The following is a 26,061-nucleotide window of genomic DNA, read 5'->3' as shown; positions in this document are numbered from 1 at the left end:
AAATGATTTATCCTGGCCATCTGGGGTCAGTTGGGGAAGCTTTGTATGTGGAGGGCCACAGCATGTATCTCATTGAACACGTGTAACTTTACTCAGGGCTGGCTCCTAGTACATGTGTGGGAAAATCCCACTGTGTGTAGCTTTATTGCTCTTTCAAGACACAGCAGAATCTCCAAGACAGATTTTATAAAACAATAAAAATGCAATATTATTATTTTAATATCACGACAAAGGACATCTTTTGAATTGAATTTCAAAATTAACTTTGCGTATTTCATTTTCTCCTTCATTTCCACTTTTTTCACACAGAAATACCAGCTATTAGAAGTGCAGAGCTAGAAAAATACAATGGGATGACAAAAGAATACCTTGAATACCCACTGAGTGCTGAGCATGCACAGATTTGTTGTATATTGAGATGCATGGAAATGCACTTTGTCTCTGTACCCTTTGAAATAATATTCTTAATGGAACATACATCTACTGAAATAAAAACTTGAATTGATTGTCTCCAAAGAAAGTATAAGTATATTTCTGTGAGCTGGTGAATAAATATATACACAATTTGTTATCACACAAACACAGACATACATGCAGAAACACACATCATCGTACACATTAAATCAGCTGTACAAAGACCATACATATCCCATACATAGCTAGCTAGCAAACCCAATACCTTATCCGCATGAACCCAAAAATTTACCGTTGCCGAAACCTTACACACTTTACACTTGTCAAGCCAAATAACTAGTGTACTAAATTAAGAATGCATAACTGTATTTCTCATTATGATAATGATTCCCATTCAGCATGAACACAGGACTTTCTGTTCAGTAAAATGCCTGTCAAGATTTGATTGGGTGAAGTCAACAGAGGTCACCAAATAACAATTATTTGAAAAGGGACAACATAGGAACTCCTGTTCTTGAGCCAAATTGATATATTTAAATAAAATAAATGTGCTAAATTTAATTTTAATAGTTTGACATTAAAGGATTACTCATATTAATCAAAAGTTTCAAAGTGTAAACATTGTTTTTAATTGCATTTGCTCATAGAGGATTGTTCAAAGAGTTTTCCTGCTAACATCACTTGATACAAATTTGTTTACTTTCATGCAACAATCTTAAAATAGGGCCTCCAGTCACACATTTGTGGACAGACAGTTAGCCATTACAAATAAATTTCACTGTATGACCAAAAGTATCTGGACACACCTTGGTCTGGGGCTGTTTTTCATGGTTTGGGCTAGGCCCCTTAGTTCTAGTGAAGGCAGATCTTAATGCTACAGCATAGAATCACATTCTAGAAAATTTTGTGCTTCCCCAACAGTCTGGGGAAGGCCCTTTCCTGTTTCAGCATGACAAAGCCCCCAGGGACACATGTAGAAATGGTTTTGTTGAAAACAGTGTGGAAGAACACGACTGGTCAATACAGCTAGGCCTAATCGCTGAGTCAGTGCCCGACCTTACAAATGCTCTTCTGGCTGGATAGAAGCAAATTCCTGCAGCAATGATCCAACATCTGGTATAAAGCCTTCCCAGAAGAGTGGGGGTTGTTATAGCAGCAAAGGTTGGGCCAACTCCATATTGATGCCCATAATTTTGGATAAGAGGTTGGATGCCAGGTGTCCAGATACTTTCAGCCAGGTAGTGTAGCTAGTTTATGCTCACCTTCACTTACTGTCCAGCCCCAGACCTTTTATACACAAAAGAACCAGAAGTGTTTGTAATTTTACCTAAATTAAAAATGAACCCTCCCCTTAAAAACAACTAAACAACACAAAATATGTATCTATATTGTTATTGTTTGATGGGGATTGGCTTGTGGAGTGTTACCTGTTAATCTATGTAAATTCACAAATGCTCTGATAGTCCTATGGGTCCCTGTTCTGTGGGTGGACCCAGCGCTCTGTAGTGAATATTCTACCTGTATTTTTTTAAATCATTGTGTATCAAAACAAAGTGAAGCATCAGTACAATTCACATAATTGTACGGTATAATGTCCACTTTTTTATTGATGGGATTTTTTTTGTTTCAGTATAGTCGATGTTTGAGAAACCATTACCGTTAAAACTATATACAATGACCTTGAAATAAGGGGGGAAAATGCTAACAAAATGGCCGTCACATGAGGAACTGGTGTTCTTGTATTTGTTTTTTAACACATAAGAAATTAGCTTCATATATTCTAATTTTAAGATAAATCCTTTAAAGAATTCCATTCTATCAGGGAAATATCCTGGAATTTACTGGACCAATCTACAGAGTCCTTCAGATATACCCCTCGGGATTCAGACACTTATCCAGATACTGAGATAAAACCCCAGTTCTTCACTGCAGACACACTAGACCCCCACACACATGCATGCAGATGCACAGTACTTTGGGTACAAATATCTTCAGACCCAATCCATCTTTATGCTCTACAGAGACAGAACACATATACTGTCCTCAGAATATATTCTGTCCTCCACTATTTGTGTGAATGTGTGTGTATATGTGTGTGTGTGTGTGTGTGTTGTGGATCTGTTTTTATGAGTTTGTGTGTATGTGTCCGTGCCTGTTTTTCTAGATGCTTCGTGGGGACCTCTGGGCTAGGGGCTGTGGTTTGCTTCTGCTTTTCCTCCCTCCTCCTCCTCTTTCCACTTTTGCTGCTCCTCCTTCTTCTCCTCCTCCTCCTCTGATGCCTCCTCCTGGTCTTCTGTGCCCCTGGCTATTGTTTTCAGCTCCATCCATTCTCTTGCGATTCTTGTTTCTATAGCGGCGACGGCCCTGCTGCTCACAGTGCTGCTGATCGGCCATTGACCATGAGCTCCCTGAGCTGGAGCTCAGCACTCTCAGCTGCACCGTCACGGCCGTCCAGCTGAACCCGTGCTCCTCCAACTGACAGTGGTACGTCCCCGAGTGCCCTGGCTCCGCCCGCCGAATCAGAACGCCCCTGTCAATCACCACCAGCTGTTCTTCTGACTTCACCTGCAGCACACAGCCAGCATAAGTTTGCTTGTGTTAGTTTATGTGTATATCTGTATATATGTGAGTGCATATACGTTTGTAGGTATGCCAGATGGCAATGCATGTTTGACTGTGGGGGTATGGGTGTTGTATGCTGGATGTCAGTGAGCACTTGAATGCATGCATGTGTACCTGGTGCAGCTTGTGACTACCCCCCCTCTCTTCTCTGAACCAAGTAATGGCTGCATGTTGCGACTTGGGTAGGCACTCTAGATATGTGCTGTTTCCCTCGGCAACCACCATCACCTTCTCCTCTGCCTCCACCTGCAAACCAGCTGTAACACATGCACACATGCATACACAGTCAGACAGACTTACTATACTTAGGCAATCTGACACTGGGACTGAGGCATAGTAACAGAACAGTATATTAGGTTGCTGTGTAAGAATGAGTGAATAAGCACAAACATGTAGGAAAACTATTTTTTTTCTGTTTGTGTGCGGTGAAGTTTCTTGGTGGGGGCGTGTGAGCAGTGACAAAGTGTGCGTGAACAGTAAGAGAGGGTGTGTGAGCTGGGATCTGTCATCATCCTGTACCCCAGTCTTTTGTTTCATGAAGCCTGTGCCACCTCTCTAGACCTCACTATAATGGTTGATATTGAATGACAGGTGATGTGACTCACCTCCTTGTTTGACACATTGGGTCAGTGGGTCTCCAGCATCACCAACTTGACGAGCATTCCTCCTACGAAGACACATACCCAGAGGTGAAAAGAAAGTGAGTGCGTGTGTGCATGCATGTGAGTGTGTATGTGTGTGTGTGTGTGTCCCATCTCACCTGCGTGCAATGGGAATGAAGGGGCTACAGGCATGGCCATCCCAAGTGCAGTACGGGTCCCGGGCAAGACAGCACTCAGCACAGGCCTGGCCATACAGCTCACACTGGAACAGAGCCAGCTGGGCCACACCCTCCTTAGAGCCCACAAACAGCCACTGTTAAATAAAAATATGCACACATACACAGAGCTTAACACACTCCCACTGCTATCCACACACATTCTCACTCAGCTTGTGCGTTATGAGTGATATGAGAATCACGTCTGTTCAGAATGTCTTAGAACGCCTTCCGTGCTTAATGTATGTGAAGCACCGTTCCCTTTGTTGTTGCCATGGTGATGGCAGATGATTCGGGGGGTGCGTTTTCTTGAGCACCTCTTACCCTTTTCTTTGATAGAGTCATCGCAGTGATAGCAGACCTGCCCTGAGAGAGAGAAGACATATACACAGAGAGAAAGAAAGAGGGAGAGGGAGAGAGAGAAAGAGACAGAGAAAGAAAGAGAGAGAGAGAGAGAGAGAGAGAGAGAGAGAGAGAGAGAGATAGCTGGGTTTAATGTTTATATGGCCAGCAAGGAAGGTATATCCGCATGAATGCTGGGCCTCAGTAAGTCTATGAATAAGATATGCATGTCAAACTGGCACATAAGGTAAGCTTTTAAACATTTAAATGTGTGGTATAGTAAAACCTGTTGCACCATTTTGGGCTAGCCAGGAGCACAAAAAATAAATTTCAGGAAGTTAATTTCATAAACTGCGTGGTCTTTCTCATTGGTACTAATGGTTGTTTCAATTGAGGCTAAATATAAAAGGCAAAATGAGGAAGTTAGGCCCCTAGCTATAGGGAACACAAGATGTAAACCAACTCATTTAAGATCTTCTTTTCATTTGTTTCAGTAGCTTTATCATTACCCCACTTTCTAACACCTCCTAAAATAAGAAGTTGGACTACTTATGCCTAACCTTGAACTTTATCATGTAGCTGCTTAAGGATTCTCCTGGCAACAATATCTACAATAACATAAAAAACATTACACTGAAAAGTCACAAAAACAATCAACAGACTGCATAAATGCGGTCCTATACTGCTGCATATCTCTCCCTCTCCATTCTTATATGGTTGACTGTGCCACACTGCGCACATGGACGAAACACCTGTGTAAAATGAACCGAGATAATCAGCGAGACCCTGTTGTACCTCAAACACCTGGAGCTGCTCCAGAGTGACCTCACTGCCATCACCAGACTTCTTGGGGAGGTGGATAGACTTCAGCACCAGCCCTGAGTCTGCAGGAAGGGAAGAGATCACCAAAAAACGATTATACCATATCTACACACACACACACACACACACACACACGCATGCATACACATGCACACACACACACACACACACTAAAACACTAAACTGCACATACATGTAAGAACACATACAAATCCAAGAGAGCATGTATACGCATGTAGGCCTGTAGATGTGCACACACAATCATGCATGGTCGAGTAGGTGAGCACATGCCAGTACACCTGTACCAATGTCTGAAGCACCTGAAAGGCAGGTGTGTGCACTGACCTGTGCCGATGAACATGACGTCGTACTGGCCATCCACAGCCTCGACCCGGTCTACTAGCAGCCGAGAGAACTTGTATTGTACCCCCACCCGGACCAGCAGAGGGCGCTCTTCCACAGGGTAAACTGCCTCCATCATAAGCGGATGGGTTCGGCTGAAGAAGATGACATCATCAGGATACTCACGAGTGGAGCGGTAGTTGCCATATGTGCGACTTGGACACTGCAGGGCGATAGTGAACAAGCAGATTCACCTCAATGACGTGTGATATCAGCAGCTTTTTGAAGATAGCATTGCACTCCTCACACCACCTTATGTATCTGTTACACATCCACGCTTGTGTAAACTTATACCATCCGCATAAATCAATCATGTGTTCTATATGATAGGAACCTTTACAGAATAAATGTGAAAACTGAGTCACGTTATAAATCTTGATCAAATGAAACCAGTAACTTGGGATTACCAAAGGTCTTACACTAAAAAAAAAAACAGTACGAATTGATACGGGAGACGCAATAACAGAACTGACTGTGGATGTGGGTGGGTGGGTGGGAGGGTGGGAGGGGGGTTGGGAGAGCTATTGGATTAGCGGGGGGCACTCACTGTGCCAGGACGGGGGAAGGGCACCCTGCCCGTAAACTCCGCCCACTTGTACTCTGGACCCTCCTTGTGAGCAAAGTGGCCTTTGAAGACCCTGGCCACATCCTGCATCCGATACACGCAAACCGCAGAACCGTTCAGCACATCACTGTGGAAGACAGCATGGATCTCCGTTAATATAATTACCTTGATGATGCATGACTCAATCTACTCATCAGGTAAATTCATTGACAGTTTTGAATTATGTTAGTTGTTCTATATTCTTTCATGTATGAGTAGCTTTACCTTTTCATGCCATTGTAAATTACAACATGCTATTTCATTTTCTAAATGTTGTTTTTCACCAACATATAACACCATTTAATGAAGGCACTGTGCATTGCTTTAATGAGTGTATGCTTTTCATGAAAGAGGTCATTGAATTCCTATCTACATTTTTGACCTGAAGAATAATAAGCACAATTTAAAAATATATTATATGCTGCAAATCATGCTTTGATCCCTAAAAAGGTGTGCTCTTATTTTCTGCAAAAGAGATAGCCTTAAATTGTATCTGTTGTTTACAAGTTGCTACCGTCTAGCTTGCTTCCATCTCCTAGAGGTTGTCTGGATTTGTTTGAATTCCTTTGTTTTTGATGGACAGTTGTATGCTCTGGTCAGGGTGGGTTGTGCGTGCCATCAGTTCACCTTGATGTTGTGAAGAGGCCATAGATGAGTGGATTGGTCTTATCCTTCCCATGCAGGATGAAGATGTCCTCTAGAGAGAAAACACAGGGAGCAGCTTTACCCCATGTATGAGGAGAATGTGAGTGTGTGTGTGTGTGTATGTGTATGTGTGTGTGTGCGTGCGTGTGTGTGCGAGCGTGTATGTGTGCGTGCGTGTGTGTGTGTGTGCACGAGTGTGTGTGTGTGTGTGTGTGGGGGCATTTACACCGCCCATACATGAGTCTTGATGCTCTCAGTGTGTGTGGCATTCAGCACAGCAGTGTGGACACACCGTTCCTGGCTGTGCAGTACAGAAAGTCCATGCTGTCAGCTTGCATCTGAGATATTTTTGTCTTATTAACGGATCTTTCCCAGACAGCATGCATGAGTGGAGCAGCTTAATGAAAGCCAGCAGTAATATCGTGTCCCAGCTTGAGAGGACCCGTGAGCTATGAACCTCCATGACAAATCCCTTTACAGTGTCTGTTTTTGGGACAGGCTCCTCACTCCCCCATGGTCACACACCGAAAATAAGCGCTGCCTAGCATTCCGCACCCCCCTCCTGCTCGCACACCTCGACCCAACACACTGGCCCACCAGCCCCGCCCTCTGCCCGACCCGTGTCCTCAGTATCTCCCTGTCTCGCCACAAATGCCAGGGGGGACGTGCACCCAGAGGAGTTGACGTGCAGAACACAATGGAGCGGAACGGCCTGCTCGCATGCCTCCGGTTCCCCCTGCCTCAGGTGGCCACGATGAAATCGCTCTCCGTGCACACAGAATCTAATCTACATCTCCTCCGTGGCAACAAGACTGAGCAGAACTGTATGATTCCAGGTACAGGACCCATTTCTTAATCTATCTCTCCCCTACACTCATCCCATCCTCACCATTTCTGATTCACAGCTCCATTATTCTCTCTCCCTATCCCATTACTTAAGTCTCATCCTTCTTTTATTTTTCTTGCACCTGTACTCCATTTATTTCCCCCTCTATACCACTATGGTCTTCTTAGGGTGCTGCTGTTTCCATAATCTCTAAACAAAAGGATCTGTACCCAGTGGAGGGAGATATCTTTGTCTCACCTGCTCCCCCCAACCCCTATCGTTCTAGATCTTATCCCCTCCTCCCGCATCAGGACCTGGGTGATCCTGAGGCTGGGATGAGGGTCCTGTCTGAAACTACAATCAACCCTCCTTCCCAATAACATTCACATTCCTGAAGATATTTCAAACCACATTCATCTTCCCAGTTGAACAGTCCAAGCACAGCAATCTCTGACCAAGAGACCTGTCTATCCATTTCCTGTCCCAAGCTGGCTGTCTGAACCTGTTCTGCGAAACCATGGAAGGATTCATGAGTCTCCTAAATACTAGTTTAATAATATTATGGCCTCAGATTTGTGTTTTTTCTACATCCCATCAAAGAAAAGGGCTGTACGTTAGCAAAAGTTCCATGGCCAAAGGAAGATGCTTGTCAAAATATTCAGGAGCATGCCTGCCTGTCTCCCCTTCCCATGCTGGATCCGCACTGGGTCAGGGGATGCAGTGTTTCTGGTCCACTGACTGAGGGGTAAACACACCTCCAGCAGCATTTTTGTGCTGATGGGATCTTTTTAAGGAACTTGTTCCTGGCAGGTTGTGAAATGATGTTTATATACTCTTCCCTGTGCTGCCCTGTGTTCAAACTCATTCGTACCAACCTGGGGGGGAGTGTTTACACTGTCTACTGCTGTTTACACAGACAGACACGATAAGAGTCCCATCCCATCTCATTCAGACATCAACCAGCTCACAATCCCATCTTTCTCTGATACACCATGGCCTATAACAAGTGATGACAGAGTGCACCTCAAAAATAAACAATAAACATAGACACAGTAGGCCAAACACACACGAATATACAATCTTCTCAGATGTTCAAGTTTATTCTTCTAAGGGGCTTTGTTACTGTGCTGTTTTCCCATTGGTCTGTGCCAATATCATTTGAGTACGTTCTCATTTCTGAGGTTAGGTGTGTTTTCAGTTTTAAATTGTCAATGGTCAACTTGAAAAGTAAACATAGAAATTGGCATAAGGGAGTCAGGTGTGTTATGGCCTGGATGTGGGCCCACTGTCAGTAGGGATGTGCAGTTGGGGGTAGGAGAAAATCTACCAAAATATAGTAATTAAATGTTGAATGATTGTTCATTATCCTTAATTTCAAATTGCATGTAAACTATTTTTGGCCATGAAAACACCACAAACACATGGTGAAATATTTTGCGTAGAAAGCACTGGGTAAGTTCTGGGAGTTCTGTGCCTTTCAGTCAACTTTTCCCATGGGATTTTCTTCCACTGTTATGTGTGCATTAATATGTTCTGTGAACTGAAATAAGTGAGGTCAGATGACACAGAAGGCAATGATGGCTTGTGTCTACCCTTGACCACACATCCCCGATGTTCAGGAATATTTGTGGGTGGAGTCTGTCTGGAGCATGCTCAGTACTCACGCAGCTGGTCAAAGTGAGTGTGAACGCCATCAGCCCCAGGAATGGAGCACACCATGCGGGCCTTCAGGAAGGTACTCCACTTATTCACTAGACTCCGCTGTCCTCCAATATCATTCTACAGCACAGAAATCAGGTATTCTACCGTTATACAAAGGCGTACAGACACTTGTGTAAACACACTAACACACACAATACTACACAGAAGACACTAGACTTACTGTATGAAAAGTCGCTGCATTTACACACTCATCACAGTTACACTCATTCATTACATTCTACATGGTACACATAACTACAAAAGCACCAATTCACTTCAATTCAATGCACATATAACAATTTCAGAAATGCAGACACACAAAAGTTATCCAATACAACTGATCAGATATCTACTGACATTAATGTTTTACCTACTACATTTATACAAACTACAGTTGAACACTCACTTATTGCAGTGACTTTACTAAATGATTGATGGGAGTTGTGTACCTTGCAGACACGGGCAACTCTGGAGTATATCACTTTCCCAGCAGCCCCTTCTGCTTCCTGAGCATGCTCAGTGAAGAATATGTACACCTTATCATCCTCCGGGTTGTCACTCTCTGCCACTGAGGCCACCTTTATAAACTGGGCATCTAGGATAGAATGGTAGAACGGGGTGAGAAAAAGGAAGTTGGTTGCAAAATATATTATTTTGGGCACAGATAAATTCAGGGGGCCAGTAACAAAAAGTGTAATTCCTCACCCTGAAGCCAGGTGGAGTCGTATTGCTCAGAGCGGATGACATGACGGGTACCCAGGCTGCGGAAAAAAGCTGAATCTCGACTCATGAAATCAGAAGAAATGCCAGAATATAGTTCTCCATCTGCAACATAAAGAGCAAAGATGGCTGTACATCTGCATACACACACATACACACATAAATAGATGCTCAAAAACAGTAGTTACAGTATATTAACCCACATATTATATGACACACAACAGTGTAAACAGAGACAATGGGCCTCATTCACGAAACATGCATACAATCACATTTGATCAGAAACTGTGTGTAAGAATGTTCCACAAACATTTTGGCATTCACCATTTTTTTCTTATCTGTATTTGTTCATGGCTGTTTCCTTATGCTAATCACATGAACACGAATGCGCATAAAATCCACATTCAGCATCTCATACACCTGGGATATGCACAAAAGTAAAGGTCTGCACATGCATCATGAATGTGTATGAGGACCAATATATGTAGTACACACAGAACCGGACGTGTTCATGCAAACACTTACACACAGGACACACATTTCTGTCTTACCAATAACGGCTGTAGCTGTCCTCTGGTGGGGATCATATGGGCACTTTCCCTTCCCACAATCTGTCTGCTCTGGCAACAAGACCTGCCTTTCACCCTGCCGGATCAGACAAGACAGATCAGACAAGACAAGCAGGCGTTCACACGTTCAAATACATGTGTGTCTTGTCTGATCTGATCTGTGTGTGTGTGCACGCATACACTCTCTCCACATTTTCTCTATACTTCTTAGTTTATTCAGGCATAGCTTTTACCAAATGTTTTACAAAAATTCTGTTCTGCGTAAAATAGAGATGATAATATTCATTATAACTAAAAAAAGTAACAAGAAATATTTTCCAAGTACTCAGCAGATTCCTTCCTCTACACTGTTGTTATGCTACTACGTAGTCCTCCTTGCTTTCTCTGGCACTCTTAATTCAGGACAATTTAATTAAATTTAAGTGTGATTTAACAGCATGACATGAATGCGTGTTACTAAAAAAAGGAAACTGAAAAGAAGGTAAACAATTCAGTTTCCTTTTCAAACTGTTCACTTGTTCATCAAAACAATACATCTTTCTGTCTCTTTTTCCCCCCCACCCCAGCTTCAATGCGTCAAACATATTTTTCGTACTGGGCTCAAGGGACTCACATTAATTGGGTATTAACCACTCTTCAGGAAAAATGCAGAAAATGTGAAATACTATCTGAGTTTGTGTTTGCTATTCAAGACTCCTTGTCTCTTCTGTCCCTGTTTGAGGGATTTATCACCCACAGACAAAAAGTCTTTAACACAGACTAGTCTGAGCAATTGTGTGGAGTGTGCTCAGTCTGCTCAATTTGTGATGATTCACTTAAAATAGACAGTGCCATGGTCTTTCAGACTAAACAGTGCACATTGCCTTTCAGCAGCTATATTGGTTTATTTATGTTTATCAACACCTACCTGCTAGGCTGAACATTAACTAAGCCCCCTCAGTTTTTATATATATATATACATTTTTTTCTACCATGACTTGTCCCTTAAGTGCAACGTGAGACAGTTAAGCCACAACAAGATATGTATCTGGAAAGTTCTGAAATACTTCACTCGACTCAACTGTTTCATCTATCATAGCACAAAACATGAAGCTTTCTTACCTTACCCTGAATTTGCTGAGATACGCATTAAATTAGACCCGTGTGTGACCCAGTACATGTATGAAGACAGAGAGTCCACGAGATATCACAAGACTGAGTCAGTACCTGTGGGATATCTCTGAACCGAGGGTAGATTACATCGTGAAAGGGAGAATGATCATACCTCGAGGAAGACTGTGGTAGGGATGAACGCACAACGAGGGTTGAAGGCCCCTGTGCCACAGATATACAGGTGGGTGTGGTTATAGAGCTCCAGCACCCGCAGGAAGTTCGCACACTCATACTGGAACAAGACAAGCAGTGAACAGCCACCCACTGTAAGAAGACTGGAAGTTCACTCATTCATGACACAGATTCCCAGAAGGCCAGAATCAGAAAGTAGACTGTTCCTACACCAATGTGATAGGGAAACAACACATCTTAGCCATTATATTTGGTGGTCATTGAGTGCCAACTGTTCATTTCTTGAAATATTCAAATTGAATCTCAACTCATTAAGGTCAAGGTCTTGATCCACCCAATTAGACTGAAGTCCTATGTAAGACAAAATGTTTTTAAAATATTTTATGCATGGACTGATTTGCCATTCACAGCAAAATTTGCAATAATTGTATCTGTGAGAGGATGCACCAAATTTACTACCATGGGCCCTGCTCCCACAAAACCACAAAGCAAATCCCTATAAAAATGAAAACAGTTGCAATAAAACTAACTGGATGGATCAAGGCACTCTGTTAAAATGAGCCTAACATGTATTATTACAAATAAAATAATAACATTTTATGAAAATTGCCTAGTAAGTTCAAATAAACAGGGCACGCCATCTGTCAGTCAGGGTTGGGGTAAATTTCATTTAATTTCAGTCAGTTCAGAAAATTAATTTACATTCAACTCATGAACTAAGAATTCTATGCAAGTGTGTGGAAAGGTTTAGTACAGATTTACTCACTTCAGGATCTTTACCAGCCATCAGACACTCTTGGATCCTGTCTGGGCTGGCCGGCCAGTAGAGCTGGAACGTGATCACATACAGGAAAACTTATACACACTCCACAGTGTAGATGTGCATGTATCACAGTTAAGCATAAAACACCCTTATCCAGAACAAGTACATTTGAGACAAGGTTCTACAGTGCTCCCCATTTAGTCAGGATCACATCACTGAGTCTGAATCTTTTTGTGTTTTATGGTATGGTAGAATGAGGTCAGAAATTGAGCTTTTTGACCATATATACCAGTTGAGTACTCGATTTTGACACATATTTCAAAAATAACCCCATACCTGTGGTGAAATATGGCGGCAGGTCTTTGATATTATGGGCTTGTTCTGCATCTACGGGTAATGGGGGCTCTGTTAAAGTTAACGGAATAACAAACTCCAGGAAGTACCAAGACATTTCAGCACAAAACCTGGTTTCCTCTCCCAGGATGCTCAAACTTGGCCATAAATAGACCTTAGAATGTTCCCAACCACGCCTCAAAAATAACCAAAACATTTTTAACAGACCATAAAATACTGATGTCCATCTCAGTCTCCTGTCTTGAGCCAAATCATACACTTGTGGTTTGAATTGAACAGGGCAGTCCACAAGCACAGACCAAAATATTTGAAGATTCTTGAAAGATCCTGTTTGGAGAAAAGGTGAAAGATTCCCCCAATATGTTCACTAGTCTTATATAATACAACATAAGATGACTCAGTAGTGTTATCCTTATGAAGGAAGGGTCCACATACTTTATTAATAATTTCAGAACAGTCTTATTTTGGCTAATACCTCTAATTTATGTTAAATTTTCATATTTTCCACTTGTTTGAAAACTCAAATATAGCTCAGTGCTTGTATTATTTATTTGATTGTTTTTTTTTCTTCTTCTTTACCAAAGGTGTGAAAAATGTGAAAGCAGTGTATGAATCATATGTAGGCAAAGGATGCTGCTGAGTGACTGTTCTGGCGTATGTGGATAGCCCATTCCACCACTGAGAGGAGCAGCCATTAATCTCTCAGTCAGCCATACCAAAAAGAAAATAAATAAATATAGCAGAAACCCAAAGGAACATACCAGTCGTATCAAATTTCCGAAAGATTAAACAAAAATGAGAAACAAACAAACTGAAAGGCAAATTGGAGGGAATGGCCACTCCACTGACAGAGATAACTATACTTTCAAAAATGCTGGAAACAAAATCAATACAATATTATTTCAATATATCTCGCAAAACATTTTTGCAGTATAATCAGTTACCTTATTTTTCTTGCTTATTGAAGCAGCATGCTTAAGCCATTGTTGATCTTACAGCAGCAAGAATGCTGCGCCAAGGCATTAGAAAAAACATTTATATCTGTGAAAATATCTGAACTGGAGTTGATTTAAGAATTTCAAAGAAAGGGAAGGAAAGAGATAGAGAGGGCTGCTGAGTTCTGAACCAGAGCCTGTGAGCTTCCCCTACAGTGTGCCCGCTCTAAGACCACAGACAATGAGTAAGGGGTTAAAAAAAGATGGTAAACATATGGTATTCTCAATTTGTTGTTGTGTCTCTAATGTTCACAATTATCAGTTCTATATTAAATTGCCCACTTGCTGCCAATGACAATGGCAAAAAATAGCAGGCTATATCCTCACACAATGATTAGACTATAGCCTATGTAATTTAAAAAAAAACTATTGTAATGAGATTTTTACATTAGTACTGGGTTACCTACTATGACTGTAAAAGTCACGAATATTTTAATTATATATTGAAACCAAAATGTTTCCAACATGATCAAGTTTCTGAAGGTTTCCAAGATATTTTGATCCTTCGGCATCTTTTGCAGGCAGGAAATTAATTTGGGCATATAACTTATATGCACTATATGCAGGGTTGCAGGCTTGGCCAAAGTGGGCATTTGGGGTCATAACTTGCCCATAATCCTTGGTTATTTGATTATTTAATTTTTGGACAGCCTCGAATATTCCATTGTTGTTAATGAAAATGCAAATCCAAATAGCAAGGTCTAGAGCAAGGTCTAGTCCAGAATATAGACAAGAGACAAGAGAGAAGGACAGAGGGAAAAGAGAAATGGAGAAGTTGGAGAGGGAAGTGAGGGAGGAAAGAGGGAAAGGGCAACAGGGGCATCAAAAGAGGGATCAAGGAAAGACAGAATTAAAGACAGCAGGGGAAGGGAGAGGGAGAGCAAGTGGAAAGAGGGAGGAGAGAGGGAAGGAGGGAGGGAGGTAGGGAGCAGACACAGTTGTGCTGTGTGATGTGGGCAGCTGATGAGAGACTCAATGGATGGGAATGCTGTGCAGCGGTTTGAGTGGGGAGGTAATTAAAGGGGAGCTTCAGTAATAAGGCTGCTTAGGAGGGAAGAGTCATCCGAAAGAGACTATTTTGCACATGCTATTTCTATCCCTGTACATTTGCATGTGTTTGTTTGTGTATGTGTGCATGTGCATGTGCGTGTCATCCTGAATCTGATTATTAACTTATCCATAGCTAGTTAATCAAATCCTGCACAATGACTTATCTGCAGAAGTGTTTTACATTATTTGCAGATTAACAGCAGGGAATAAGAAAGGAGCATGGGGAGAGTGAGCAGAAAGAGAGGCTGCAGGGAGTGCAGAGAGACATAAAGGAAAAGAGTGAGAGGGCAAGAGGGCAGGAGAGGGTGAGAGGGGAAGACTCATTATTGTATAGGGGGTTCAGCTCGCTCATTACACTCATTTCCACCCATTTGAGCCCAATTACCCCAGCCACTGAGGGGAGGGTTTATCTAGAATCTGCCTCAACTCTTCCTCTCTTTTTTCCTCCCTTGATTTACCTCTTTCCTTTTCTGCTTCCCATTCTCTCCCTCCTTTGTTTTCACGCTCTCCCTCCGTCCTTTATTTAGCTTTAAATACCTCTCCATTATATCCATTTGTCTTGTCTCCTTCTCAAATCTCTACATAGGCACAGAGCTTGTCGACATATCAGGGATGTTTGTAATATTAAGAGTGGTGCAGGGTTGACTTTTCATTACACTGAACCAGAATGCAGGGATGTTCCTACAAGCTCCTGGCAGCCTCACCTGGCGTGGGGAATGCGTGATGTCATCCAGGCTGGTAACCAGCAGCTGGTCCTTCATGGCACCATAGAGACGCCGAGTGTCTTCATCTGGTAGCAGAGCGTACAAATCCCCGGCAGGGATGGGCAGGGCCAGCAGACGCCCATTCTGCACAAGTTCTGGGACAAGACAGATGATTGGTCTATTTACACTCATATTTTTTATGCTTTATCCCCCCTACTTCCTTCCCAATTTCGAATGCCCAATTGTATTCCTGCTGCAATCTTTGCAGCTAATGCAGGAGTATAGACAAGCACACACCCTCCTCCTAAGCATGTGATATCACCAGCTGCTTTTCACACAACTTGCATAGGAAACATACGAGTTGGAGGAAGATATTTTATGTGCGGCTTTAGCAAGCAGACCATGGGCACCAGATCAACTAGCGAGGATTGCTACAGAGCAATGAGATGTGGATCCCTGCTGAGTGGACCCTCCCTAATCCGGAGCAACATTTCCGCCAATTATGGGTCACCCTGCAGGGCTACCCTACACAGTGGGGCCCACCAATGCACTTGAACAGTGCCTGAGCAGAACGAGCAACCCAGCACTAAGCTGTAAACTGTAAATAATTTGTCACATTTTACATACACCTTCACAGTGTCTTCCAGAGTGAGTCTGCCCTGGTGTCTTATACAGAGCAAATACAGAGCCCACAGGCAGCCCACCATTGGTACTATTGCAGTCAAAACAATGATCAACAGTAAAAGAATGCAAAATAGCTGGTGAATGATCCTGCCACTAAGGAACCACTGTAATACAAATTTGCAGCAACAGCAGTCCAACAGGTGCTTGCTGGCTGGACCTGCTCCATTCTTGGCCTGAGTCCTGTCTTCTGCATCAGTAATTGGGTCACAGGACAAGAGTATTCCAGCATTCAGCTCAACATTCAGGCACACATGACCACACCTTCTTTCTTTCTCTCCAGACAGACATACTAAGGCATAACTATGTCCTCTTTATCCTCACAGAAACCACATAACCAGCCCTGTTCATTTTCTCTGTGTCATAGGAAGCATAAGACCGCAACCTCTCTTTTGAGACATTTGCTATGTTAACGCTATGACTGTTCCCTCTCTCTTATACACACAGGAAACTAGGATGGGGCCAATATATGCATTATTCCAACTAGAGTAAGGCCAGAGTTGTCACATAATCACACTGTGACTGAAGAATATTTTAAATATTGAGACATCCAGTCATCCAGTGGTCAGACACTTGGATGCTAGACCGAAAATAGGTTAAATCAGTCAATAAATCTATGATTTACATATGAAAACTGCTAAACTGTTGCTTTTTATATTGAATGTATTTTTGGATTTGGATGTGTGAAGTTCTCCATTCATAAATCATGGGACTAAAATATAGAATTTGTGCACAAAATATTTTTTTGGAATCACATCTTTTGAGCACTAATTTATCATTTCTCATCTTGTTTTATCTAACTTTTTATAAAGTGTAATTAATGTTAGATTGCAGAGCATCTAAAATACCAGCCCATTTGTGAGGTTTAAGGAGCAGTCCAAAATAACTCAACACTCTCTGCTACGTTAAATATTCCTCTGAACATCATGCTGGCAGAACAGACAAAGGGGTAGATTTGGAAAAGAACAGACAAGCGCGCACTATGAAGGGGACTCTATGCTGTGAGCTGCCACATCTTTCCACTAGCATTTCCACAGCTGAGCTGCAGTCATTACCTTGGGAGGAGTGCCCTCCATGTGCAGCTGAAGCAGACAGTATGCTGCTGCCCAATCAGCTACAGAAGTTTCTCTTTGCATGATGAGATGAAGGAAGTCCTACCAAATACTGACTGCAGCAGAAGCCACTGCACTGGACACTGAATAGTTTTGTGGGACAAGGTGCTGGGTAGCCCATCATAACTATTTTTCAAAAACAACTTAATGTTATTAGTATTACTTCACTGTTACTGGTATCATCATTATTACATCAAACACAGGGAAACAATTCTCCTACAGTACATCCAGAAAGCAAACTCTCAACTCTTTCTCCTTCACGTTAAAATACAGATGACCAAGCACTTCAAAAAGGATCCAGTATATTCTGATATTTGTTCTCTTTCAAACTTGCTTTCATTTAATCCCAATGGGTTTGCATTCAATGTTCGTACCATTCTAAACCTTTCTTGAGAGTTTTTACCTGCTTCTCTCCACAGATACCTCATAGTGAATCAGAGCTTCTATTGGACTGATCTGACCATCAATGGATTTGCTTGCAGAACAGTTACCTTAGCAGCAAAACATTGTTCAGCCCTACAAGTATATGCCTGAAACACAAAAGGCAGCCAATAAGTGTTCTCTATGACATGTTCCTATCTCCTGTGTTCTTCTTGTAGTAAAATAGATGAGGTAATAGAAAAACATATAGAGGTTTTCCTAAAGATTCCACACTAGTGAAATGTGACACTGCTCACTGATCACTGTTCTGTGTTTCTGTAATCACACTAACTAACCCCAAACTATATAAAGTATCATCGCAAATCTCATATTTTGAATTCTACTTTCATATTCTTAAAATGTATTTTCTCAAATATTGCACTTCAGTTGAAGGGAATATTTAAATCCCTATGGGACCTGCTTAAAATGTAAAACACACACACGTGCACGAGCACACACAAACACACACACACGCCAGGGTGTAACCTTGCCAGGGTGTAACCTCATATACTGTAGCAAAGTAATAGAAGTTGGATGATCTCATCCTTCTCTTGGCGTTCAGAGCATTTTAGGGTGAGTCTGGGGCGTGTACCCCAGTGACCTGCTCTGCCACAGCTGTCTGGCACCAGCCAGGCCCGGGTAAGAAAGACATGTATTTTTAGCTAAAAAACCAAGACCCCAGTGAACATTAGATTACCACAGTCATGAGGTACTACTGATGTGCACATATGTGATTAGTCCAAATGTGTGGCTCGTGATACAGCTAGCAACATTCCTGAATCAGTAAATCAGGAGAGGAGAACACTTTCTCAGAAAGTCAAACAAATAAACACTGTTTCTCACACCTACCCTCATACACGTGTGTGTGTGTGTGCGTGTGCGTGTGCGTGTGCATGTGTGTGTGTGCACGTGTTTGCTGTATCCCCAGACTGAGTGGTTTATTATGTACAATGTGCTTGTTGCTTCCCTGGGGAAGATTCCATTTTGAGTGCCACTAGTAGAACCAAACACACTTCCTGTGGAAATGAGGATATCACTTCAAACATCAGAAGCGCTCAATTACTCAGGAAGGTCTGGCAGATAGATCCACATACATAGACACACTCCAGAAGCAAACACACCCATACATAAAACAAACACACATTTGTACACACAAAAATATTGAGTAAATGTGCATGCATATGTACATGCTTTGGCCTGAGTTACTTCAGTGGTTAGCCAGACACACAAACTAGACTTGTTTGACATTTGACCTGTGTGACTATGACCATAATTCTTCATCAAATGTGCCACATGTTCAAAACTAAGCACCTCATCTGAAAGCAATAGTGCCCCCTCCAGATCATGGCTGGCCAGGTCTACTATCCAGCCAGTAGCCATTTTTCTGTATAAACAGCTTTACAGAACCTAAGGGTTTCATAAGAAAATAATAATAATACATGTTTTTTCCATTGATGTAGTTAACAAACACTCAACCCAACCCTTTCAACTGGAACATTTTTGCTGTGAATCCTAAAGTAGTTTGTTTAATTTCAGGAACATTTTGTTAACAAATTAACTCTACATAGCTATACATAACTCTTCAGTTTACATACGAAATAGTCTTTCAGCACTTCTTATACGCTGTCTTATGGATACATTCTGATATACACACTCATACTGCACATATACACACCAACTCTCTCACAAAAATCCTAGTGCTGATGGTCTTCTTTGCTGGATTGACTTAAAATAGCTTTTAATTTGGTCAGAGCAGTCACAGAAAAGTTATGGAATGTGATAACTCAATACAACACCACTGGTGTAAGTTTGCTTACATTGTTTTATTGTTTTGTATCATTGTATTATTGTTTTAATAGCAATGAATGGAAGCAAATTTCTGTATCTTTCTGTAGTTTTCCAACTGACTTCATGTTATCCCAATAAAAGGTCAGAATCCAGTAATTTTCTCTAAATGAAATTTGTAAAATAGGTTCATAAGTACATGTACAGATTTGTTAGGAAAAAATATGAATATAATTTATTGTTTGCTAAATTTAATCTTTATTATAATATCCATCTTTTATGGTCACAAACAACATGCGAGAAGGCCTGTGAGATGCAACAGGTATGTAGTGGGTAACAGTGCACTCTGGGAATTGGAGGTAAACAAGAAACAAGTGAAAGGACATATCTGTAGTCAAAGCATTTGAGAGGAGTGTCACATGCAGATGACAGTGTGAAACTGAAATTTTTCTGCCATGAGGCCAGTCCATTGCTTTTCAGAAATAACTCATCCTGTACCACTAATACTGTAATATAAATGACAATATAATATATTTTATATTTTCTGTTAATTTACCCTTTAAACAAATCTCATTATTTAAGATTTTGTACATTGTACATACCCTGTTTTATTTTATACACATATGCAGCATCACAATGAAACTATTAACCATATTTTTTTTAATTGAACACATTTATAACACACAAATTAAAAACGTATAGTTGAAGCATTTCATCTTTACTGTATAATGTAGAAATTAATTTTTAAATTAAAAATAAGAAATATTACCAGTACTTCATTAAAATGGCAAAAATGTATACATAGATTTACACACACACACACACACACACACACACCTCCTTTAACTTTTCTCAGGAGGAGTGCTCAGGGCAGTGTATCTTGCAGTCTTAAGCTGCTGCTACTTGGTTAAGCTCTGGCAAAGGAAATCTAGATCACACAAGCTCAGTACATCAGCATTACAAAGCTGTCTTATTCAACAAGGTATGTAAGGTGGAGAGACATGGACAGAAGGGAGGGAATGATTAAACCGAGAGGTAGCTGGAAGAAAAGGCTGGGGACAGAGAAGAGCAATGACTGTATATATAAAGTGAGCTCCTACCTTTGTGGGTGAATTGCAGGCGTGGTTGTGAAGGTCTCCAGGCTCCTATCAGAATGCTCCCCAAATGGACCAAGAGGAGCAGAGGTCCCAGTGTCAACATGGCTGAACACATGCACCCAAAAAACCTGAATCATGCGATATCCTTCACCCCAGAGCACAGTATTCTCACTCACACAGAGTCAGCGTGCTTCCAGTGCTCCTCCACAGCGGATGACACACACTGCTGCTGTTCCTGTATTTTGATTTCTCTCCTCCCTTGTCTTCTTTCCTATTCTGAGCTGTGTGCTCCTTACTCTCCCTCTTTTGATCTCTCTTCCACGTATTTTCTTTTCTGGGCACTCTTCTCCTTCCTCTGATCCCTTTCTCTCCTTCTCTTTGGCAGCGAGGTAGCTACTCTGACAATCCACTCGAGAGAAAGAGGCAGAAATCCCAAATCACTGGGCCCGCCCCATGCATGCTCTCTTTCTGTCTCTCCCTCCCCTCCTTCAAGGAGCTAATGCCAGCTACAGAAGCACAAGAAATGAGAAAACTCCCTCTCTTTTATAAAAAAAAAAAAACAGAATACACCAGCAGACACAGCTTCTCTTGGCTTTTTATGGTATCCTCATCTCTCTCTCACCCCCCCCCCCCCCCCCCCCCCCCCCCCCATCCCCCTCACTCCAACACACACAAGCAAACAAACACATTCACACACAATTTGCTTCACTCCTTCACATCCCCATCTCTCCAGATTGTGTGTGGCAGATTTTACAGTGAATTGCTTTGAATAATTGTAGATTGCCACCTTAATTCTTACTACTCTAAGATTCAGCATCTGCCTGGAAGTTAAATCACTATGAATTAAATAATGGCTGCCGTCATTGCTCATTAATTGACTGAAAAAAAATGAAGCAGAACTGCAGAACACAATGCAGGCAAACAGGTGAGTAGAAGCTGCCCTCTGGTGGTTGATAATAGTAGAAGTGTCTGCATAGCAAGATTGAGGACAGTCAATCTGGTTAGGTTTGGGGAGGAAGAGAGGGGAGGGTGAGTGGGTGTGGACTGAGAACGGCAACACCCTTGTTGCTATAACCCTACAATCTTATTCCTTCTGTGAGGTATGCAAATGAATGAAAAATCACATGTACACTGGTTAAAATACCACAGCAGGACTATTTTTATTGTAGCCTAACAAATTAAATTAGGGTAAATCCCACCAGGAGAAACTGAAAACACACTAAATAACACAATTAATTTGAATTACAATGACAGTGATTAGTTTGCAATGGAACTCTGTATAACTTTGCTCCCCAAGGAGCCTTTGAATTGTGCAGAAATGCCCAGCAGCAGGCCATGGTGGGTTCACCCTCAAGTTCGATCATTTCAATCAGATGTATGCATTGGGGACATCCAAGGGGGCAGGTGTCGTTTGACATCCCATCAGCATTCTGGAGGCCTTCTTTGCGATGTTCAATCTGGAACTGGGACTTCTGAACTTGATCAATCTAGATAGCCACCTGCCCTTTCCATGCCCAGAAGAGAGTAGCTAAGGCAAGGACACACAGGGCCCATTACAATCGCTTATTGTATCGCTTATCTTCCCTCATGTCCTTTCCTCGCTCCTTAGTTCCACCCAATGGAGGACGCAAGGAAAGGACACAAGGATGAAGGAATCAAGATAACGTGTTAGGCAAATGGAACAATTCCAGGTATGGCAGATGGGGAGAGGTGGATCCACAGGTTGATCATTTATACATCATGCATTCCAATTTCAAAAAAAAAACTTCCACAAAGGATGCACTCATGTATCCCCACAGAAGCATCCTCCGGGACCCTCTTCGCCCCTCATGAAAGGAGCATTTCAGACCAGGCGAGTACCGAGGAGATGAGGACAGATAAAATAAGCAATTGGAATGCGCCCACAGACTGAACGGGAACGGGAGACCACAAAGGGAGAAACTGAAATGAAGAACTGGCTGCACCACAGCCATGACATCCTGCAGTATTGCAGTAACTGCATTCCGGTAAACTGAAGGTCTGACTGAAAAATATGATCAACTCAACATTCGCCATCAGGAACATCCCCAAGTCAACATTACTGCCATGTGTCCAAGATGAATGACCTCTTCAGGTTGGGTGCCACCTCATTGATACCCAGCACAGAACTTTTCTCGGGCACTCAAATGTTAGCTGTTTTTCTGTTCCCCACTAGAGGCTTTTCTCCTCGGGTGGTCAAGGGGGACTGCCACTGCAGCAAAACTAGCAACAAATTTCCTGTAGTAGGATGCCAGAGCCAAAAGCCCTCAATTAGCATAAATTGCATGGCACTGGCACCTGGCACTCCTTCAAAGTTTTGGCTTTACGCTCCTGAGTGGCCACCCCTTGTTCAATCACACGGTAAGCAACTTCTTGCTGCATCAATTCTCTGGGTGACACCTTCAGTCCAGCCTGGATATGCACAGCAGATTTCTAGCGAGGATATCTTTCCATGAGCTGTTCAAAAATAGCAGGGCATTACAAAGCCTAAATGGTATGATTGTAAACTTTCAGGCCCTGAACTGGTCATGAATGCCAACTCTGGTTTTTTTCTCTGCGTCCAAGGCTGCCTGTCAGTATCTACTATATAGTTCAAGAGACGAGAACCAGTGCAAGCCTTCGATATCATCCAAGGATTTGTCAATCAAAGGGGATATGAAGCTTTTACTGGAAAATTTGATCTGAACACAGAACACCATCTGCTAATTTTCTTGGGGTACCATGGCAATAGGGCAGCTTTAGGACTCTGAAGGTTTGATGTCTCAGCACTTCTCATCCAAGTAGTATTCGGCCACAGGTTAGCAGGCAGCATGCCATTAACAGATGGGCCTCAACTGTATTGATCCAGTGTTTGTAGATGAATGAGTACGAACATGGGCCATGTCCCCAAGGGAGTTGGAAAATGTGAACTGCTGGCAGCGTAGCAGTAACCACAGTTGTAGTTTCTGAGGGCTGTTGGAAGTCCTTGTCGCTTTTTCCCATACGCATTGAGCCTCCAGGAGAATGCAGCTGGGCAGGGTTTAAGGGTGCTTCCCATGGAATGGGAGTTCACTTGGTTCAGTGGTTGGCAGCTGGGAGTTAACACTGGTGTGCTGCGCAAATTCCCATAAATGTTTACATCTGGTTCTATAGTTGACTGGCTATACAAGTCCGTACATTCCTAGCCAATTTCATTATTTAAGACATCACTGGAAATGATAACTAAATTCTCAAGTTCACCTACAACCTGGTTAAATAAAAATTAAATAGATTAAATAAAAAATGCTTTTACCTTGACATGTTCTTTGTCAGTGTTGTCTAGGCAAGAACTCCATAACAGGAAACTGTCTGGAATTACACAGAAGTACATGACCCTGAGGGATAACATCAAACAGCTTAAAACATGGAATTTATAAGGGGTCAATAGCACAGTAATACATCTATCTCACATTTGGGATCAGTGAAAAAGCATAGGAAAGCTCCAGAAAGCCCTGATTTGTTTTTCTGATTGTAGAACGAATCTCAAGTGATTGGAAATATTTTTATTTTACCATTAAATGCTGGCCACTTTAAAATGGGTTTCAGTGAAGGAAATCTGTACTAGATCCATCCAACTGAGTTTCAGCATGCCAGTACATTGTCCGAAATTTTACATGCAACCCAGCAAATGTAAAATACTTACTTGTTTGTATTTGCATCCACAGGGCAAAGGCCAATCTGAGGTAAAACACTAGATTATAGAAAATTTTCTTACCATTTCTCCTATTGCAGTAGCTGCCATAATTTTATCTTTATGCAAATTAAGCTACAAAGAGGTTTCTGTCTTGTTCCAACAAACTGGCTGAAAAAAACTGCATCTTTGGAGTGTATTATCCTTGCAGTATGCGATTATATGGAAACTAATATTAAACTAGAAAAATATTTAAGGACTAAGTTTAGTTGGGTTGCTCCAGGCTACACCGATAAGCTTAAAATTCAGAGAATATACAAAGACTTTATATAAAAATCTAAATGGCAAGTTTGTGAAAATCTGCCTGATTTGTACTCAACAAAAGTATGTACTCTACAATGGAGGTGTGAAGCATATGAAAGCAGTCATCCTCACATTCTTTTCTGAAAAAGTACCAACCTCCTCTACAGAAGAGTATAAACCCAAGCTCCCATTGGACAGGCCTGTAAATAACTAATAGTTCTACAGGAATTAGTTTCAGAGCATCTGGAGAGACCATGGTCTCAATGTAAGAACGCATAATTCTATACATCCTTAATCACTGTTGAAAAAGAAAAAAAGATGATGTGTGAAACTGCGAAATCAATCAAAAATGATCAATGTACAATTTATAATCGATTATTTTCAAACATATTTTTATGAATAATTATAATCAATGTTCTGTATTATACACAAAAAAATCTCTGCCAGATAATCATTCTGGAGTTTGACATTGCTGCAGACATACTTAGATCTTGCTCTGGCCATATAGGCTTAACCTCCCGTACAGCAGCATTGTTTTCAGAGCATCTGACACTCAAACCTAAGGACTAATACATTCCAACTGCTCAATTTTTGTTTGGTCAGGAGCGAATCTGTCCAGAGAACGGAAGTCTTTTCTGTTTTCGACAGCTAAGGTTTCCTCAAACAAGAATCCATTCTTGTGCAATTTCATGTTCAATTTTTTTTTAGCTTTCTCCCTCATAATCTGGAAGATTATTCCTGTTCATGCATCTTGAGTTCTGTTCAGGGGTAGAAATGAAAAATAGGAACTGTTCCTTGGGGGTACCGGATTGAATCTGTACAGAAGTGAACTGGACAGACTTTACAGAATATTGATGCCATATTCATGAGTATCGAGAAGAGAGGATGGCATATATTTATATTATAAATGTAAAAGGCCCAAAGTACACATTAATTTCTGTCATGTTTAAGGTTCATGTAATAACCGAATATGAACACAGCATACACAACTGCGACTTGAGTCAACATAGAGCCACCTTAAATCTTGCGCAACAAACCTTGTCTACTCTACTCTGCTTCTCTCCACTCTATTCCTCTTCATACTCTCTTCCTCTCCTCTCTCTCTTCTCCCATGATCTCTTGTCCACACCCTTTCCCCTCCTCTCTTCTGAGAAATCTTGTCAATCCTCCTATGTGCAACATCTCCTTCCTTACTTTCACTTTTTGGCACTGAAGACTTCACACTGGCTGCGCCTCTCCGCACTCCATTCTCTATCCACTCTCCTCCTCTTCTGTGGTTCTTTCTTCCATAATTTTCTCAACAATAATTCCTTTCTCTCTCTGCTATACTAAACACTGCCCGCACTGAAAAAATGGACCAAA

General features: G+C 41.7%; 1 protein-coding gene across 1 annotated transcript; it reads right to left on the bottom strand.

The window, feature by feature from the left end:
- Positions 1–1,935: 1,935 nt before the first annotated feature.
- Positions 1,936–21,315, bottom strand: sema3h (sema domain, immunoglobulin domain (Ig), short basic domain, secreted, (semaphorin) 3H). The gene is made up of 17 exons (XM_035380845.1): positions 20,733–21,315; positions 15,635–15,789; positions 12,535–12,597; positions 11,749–11,868; positions 10,467–10,560; positions 9,901–10,020; positions 9,645–9,790; positions 9,159–9,273; positions 6,651–6,720; positions 5,967–6,111; positions 5,363–5,582; positions 4,991–5,079; positions 4,178–4,219; positions 3,797–3,951; positions 3,642–3,703; positions 3,151–3,293; positions 1,936–2,979 (listed from the first exon to the last, which is right to left on the bottom strand). Exons 1-17 carry the CDS (start codon positions 20,842–20,844, stop codon positions 2,575–2,577), a joined length of 2,256 nt encoding a protein of 751 aa, XP_035236736.1. The 5' UTR covers positions 20,845–21,315; the 3' UTR covers positions 1,936–2,574.
- Positions 21,316–26,061: the final 4,746 nt, after the last annotated feature.

The sequence above is a fragment of the Anguilla anguilla genome, chromosome 11 (assembly GCF_013347855.1).
Source record: "Anguilla anguilla isolate fAngAng1 chromosome 11, fAngAng1.pri, whole genome shotgun sequence".
Taxonomy (NCBI): Eukaryota; Metazoa; Chordata; class Actinopteri; order Anguilliformes; family Anguillidae; genus Anguilla; species Anguilla anguilla.
The sequence above is the reverse complement of the archived record's forward strand: the minus strand, read 5'-3'. Positions and strand labels throughout refer to the sequence as shown.

Coding starts and splice junctions, on each gene's coding strand:
- sema3h (XM_035380845.1), bottom strand. CDS start 20,844: ATGTGTTCAGCCATGTTGACACTGGGACCTCTGCTCCTCTTGGTCCAT. Junction 12,598..15,634: donor TCACGCATTCCCCACGCCAG/GTGAGGCTGCCA, acceptor ATCACGTTCCAG/CTCTACTGGCCGGCCAGCCC. Junction 9,274..9,644: donor GAGTTGCCCGTGTCTGCAAG/GTACACAACTCC, acceptor TCTGTGCTGTAG/AATGATATTGGAGGACAGCG.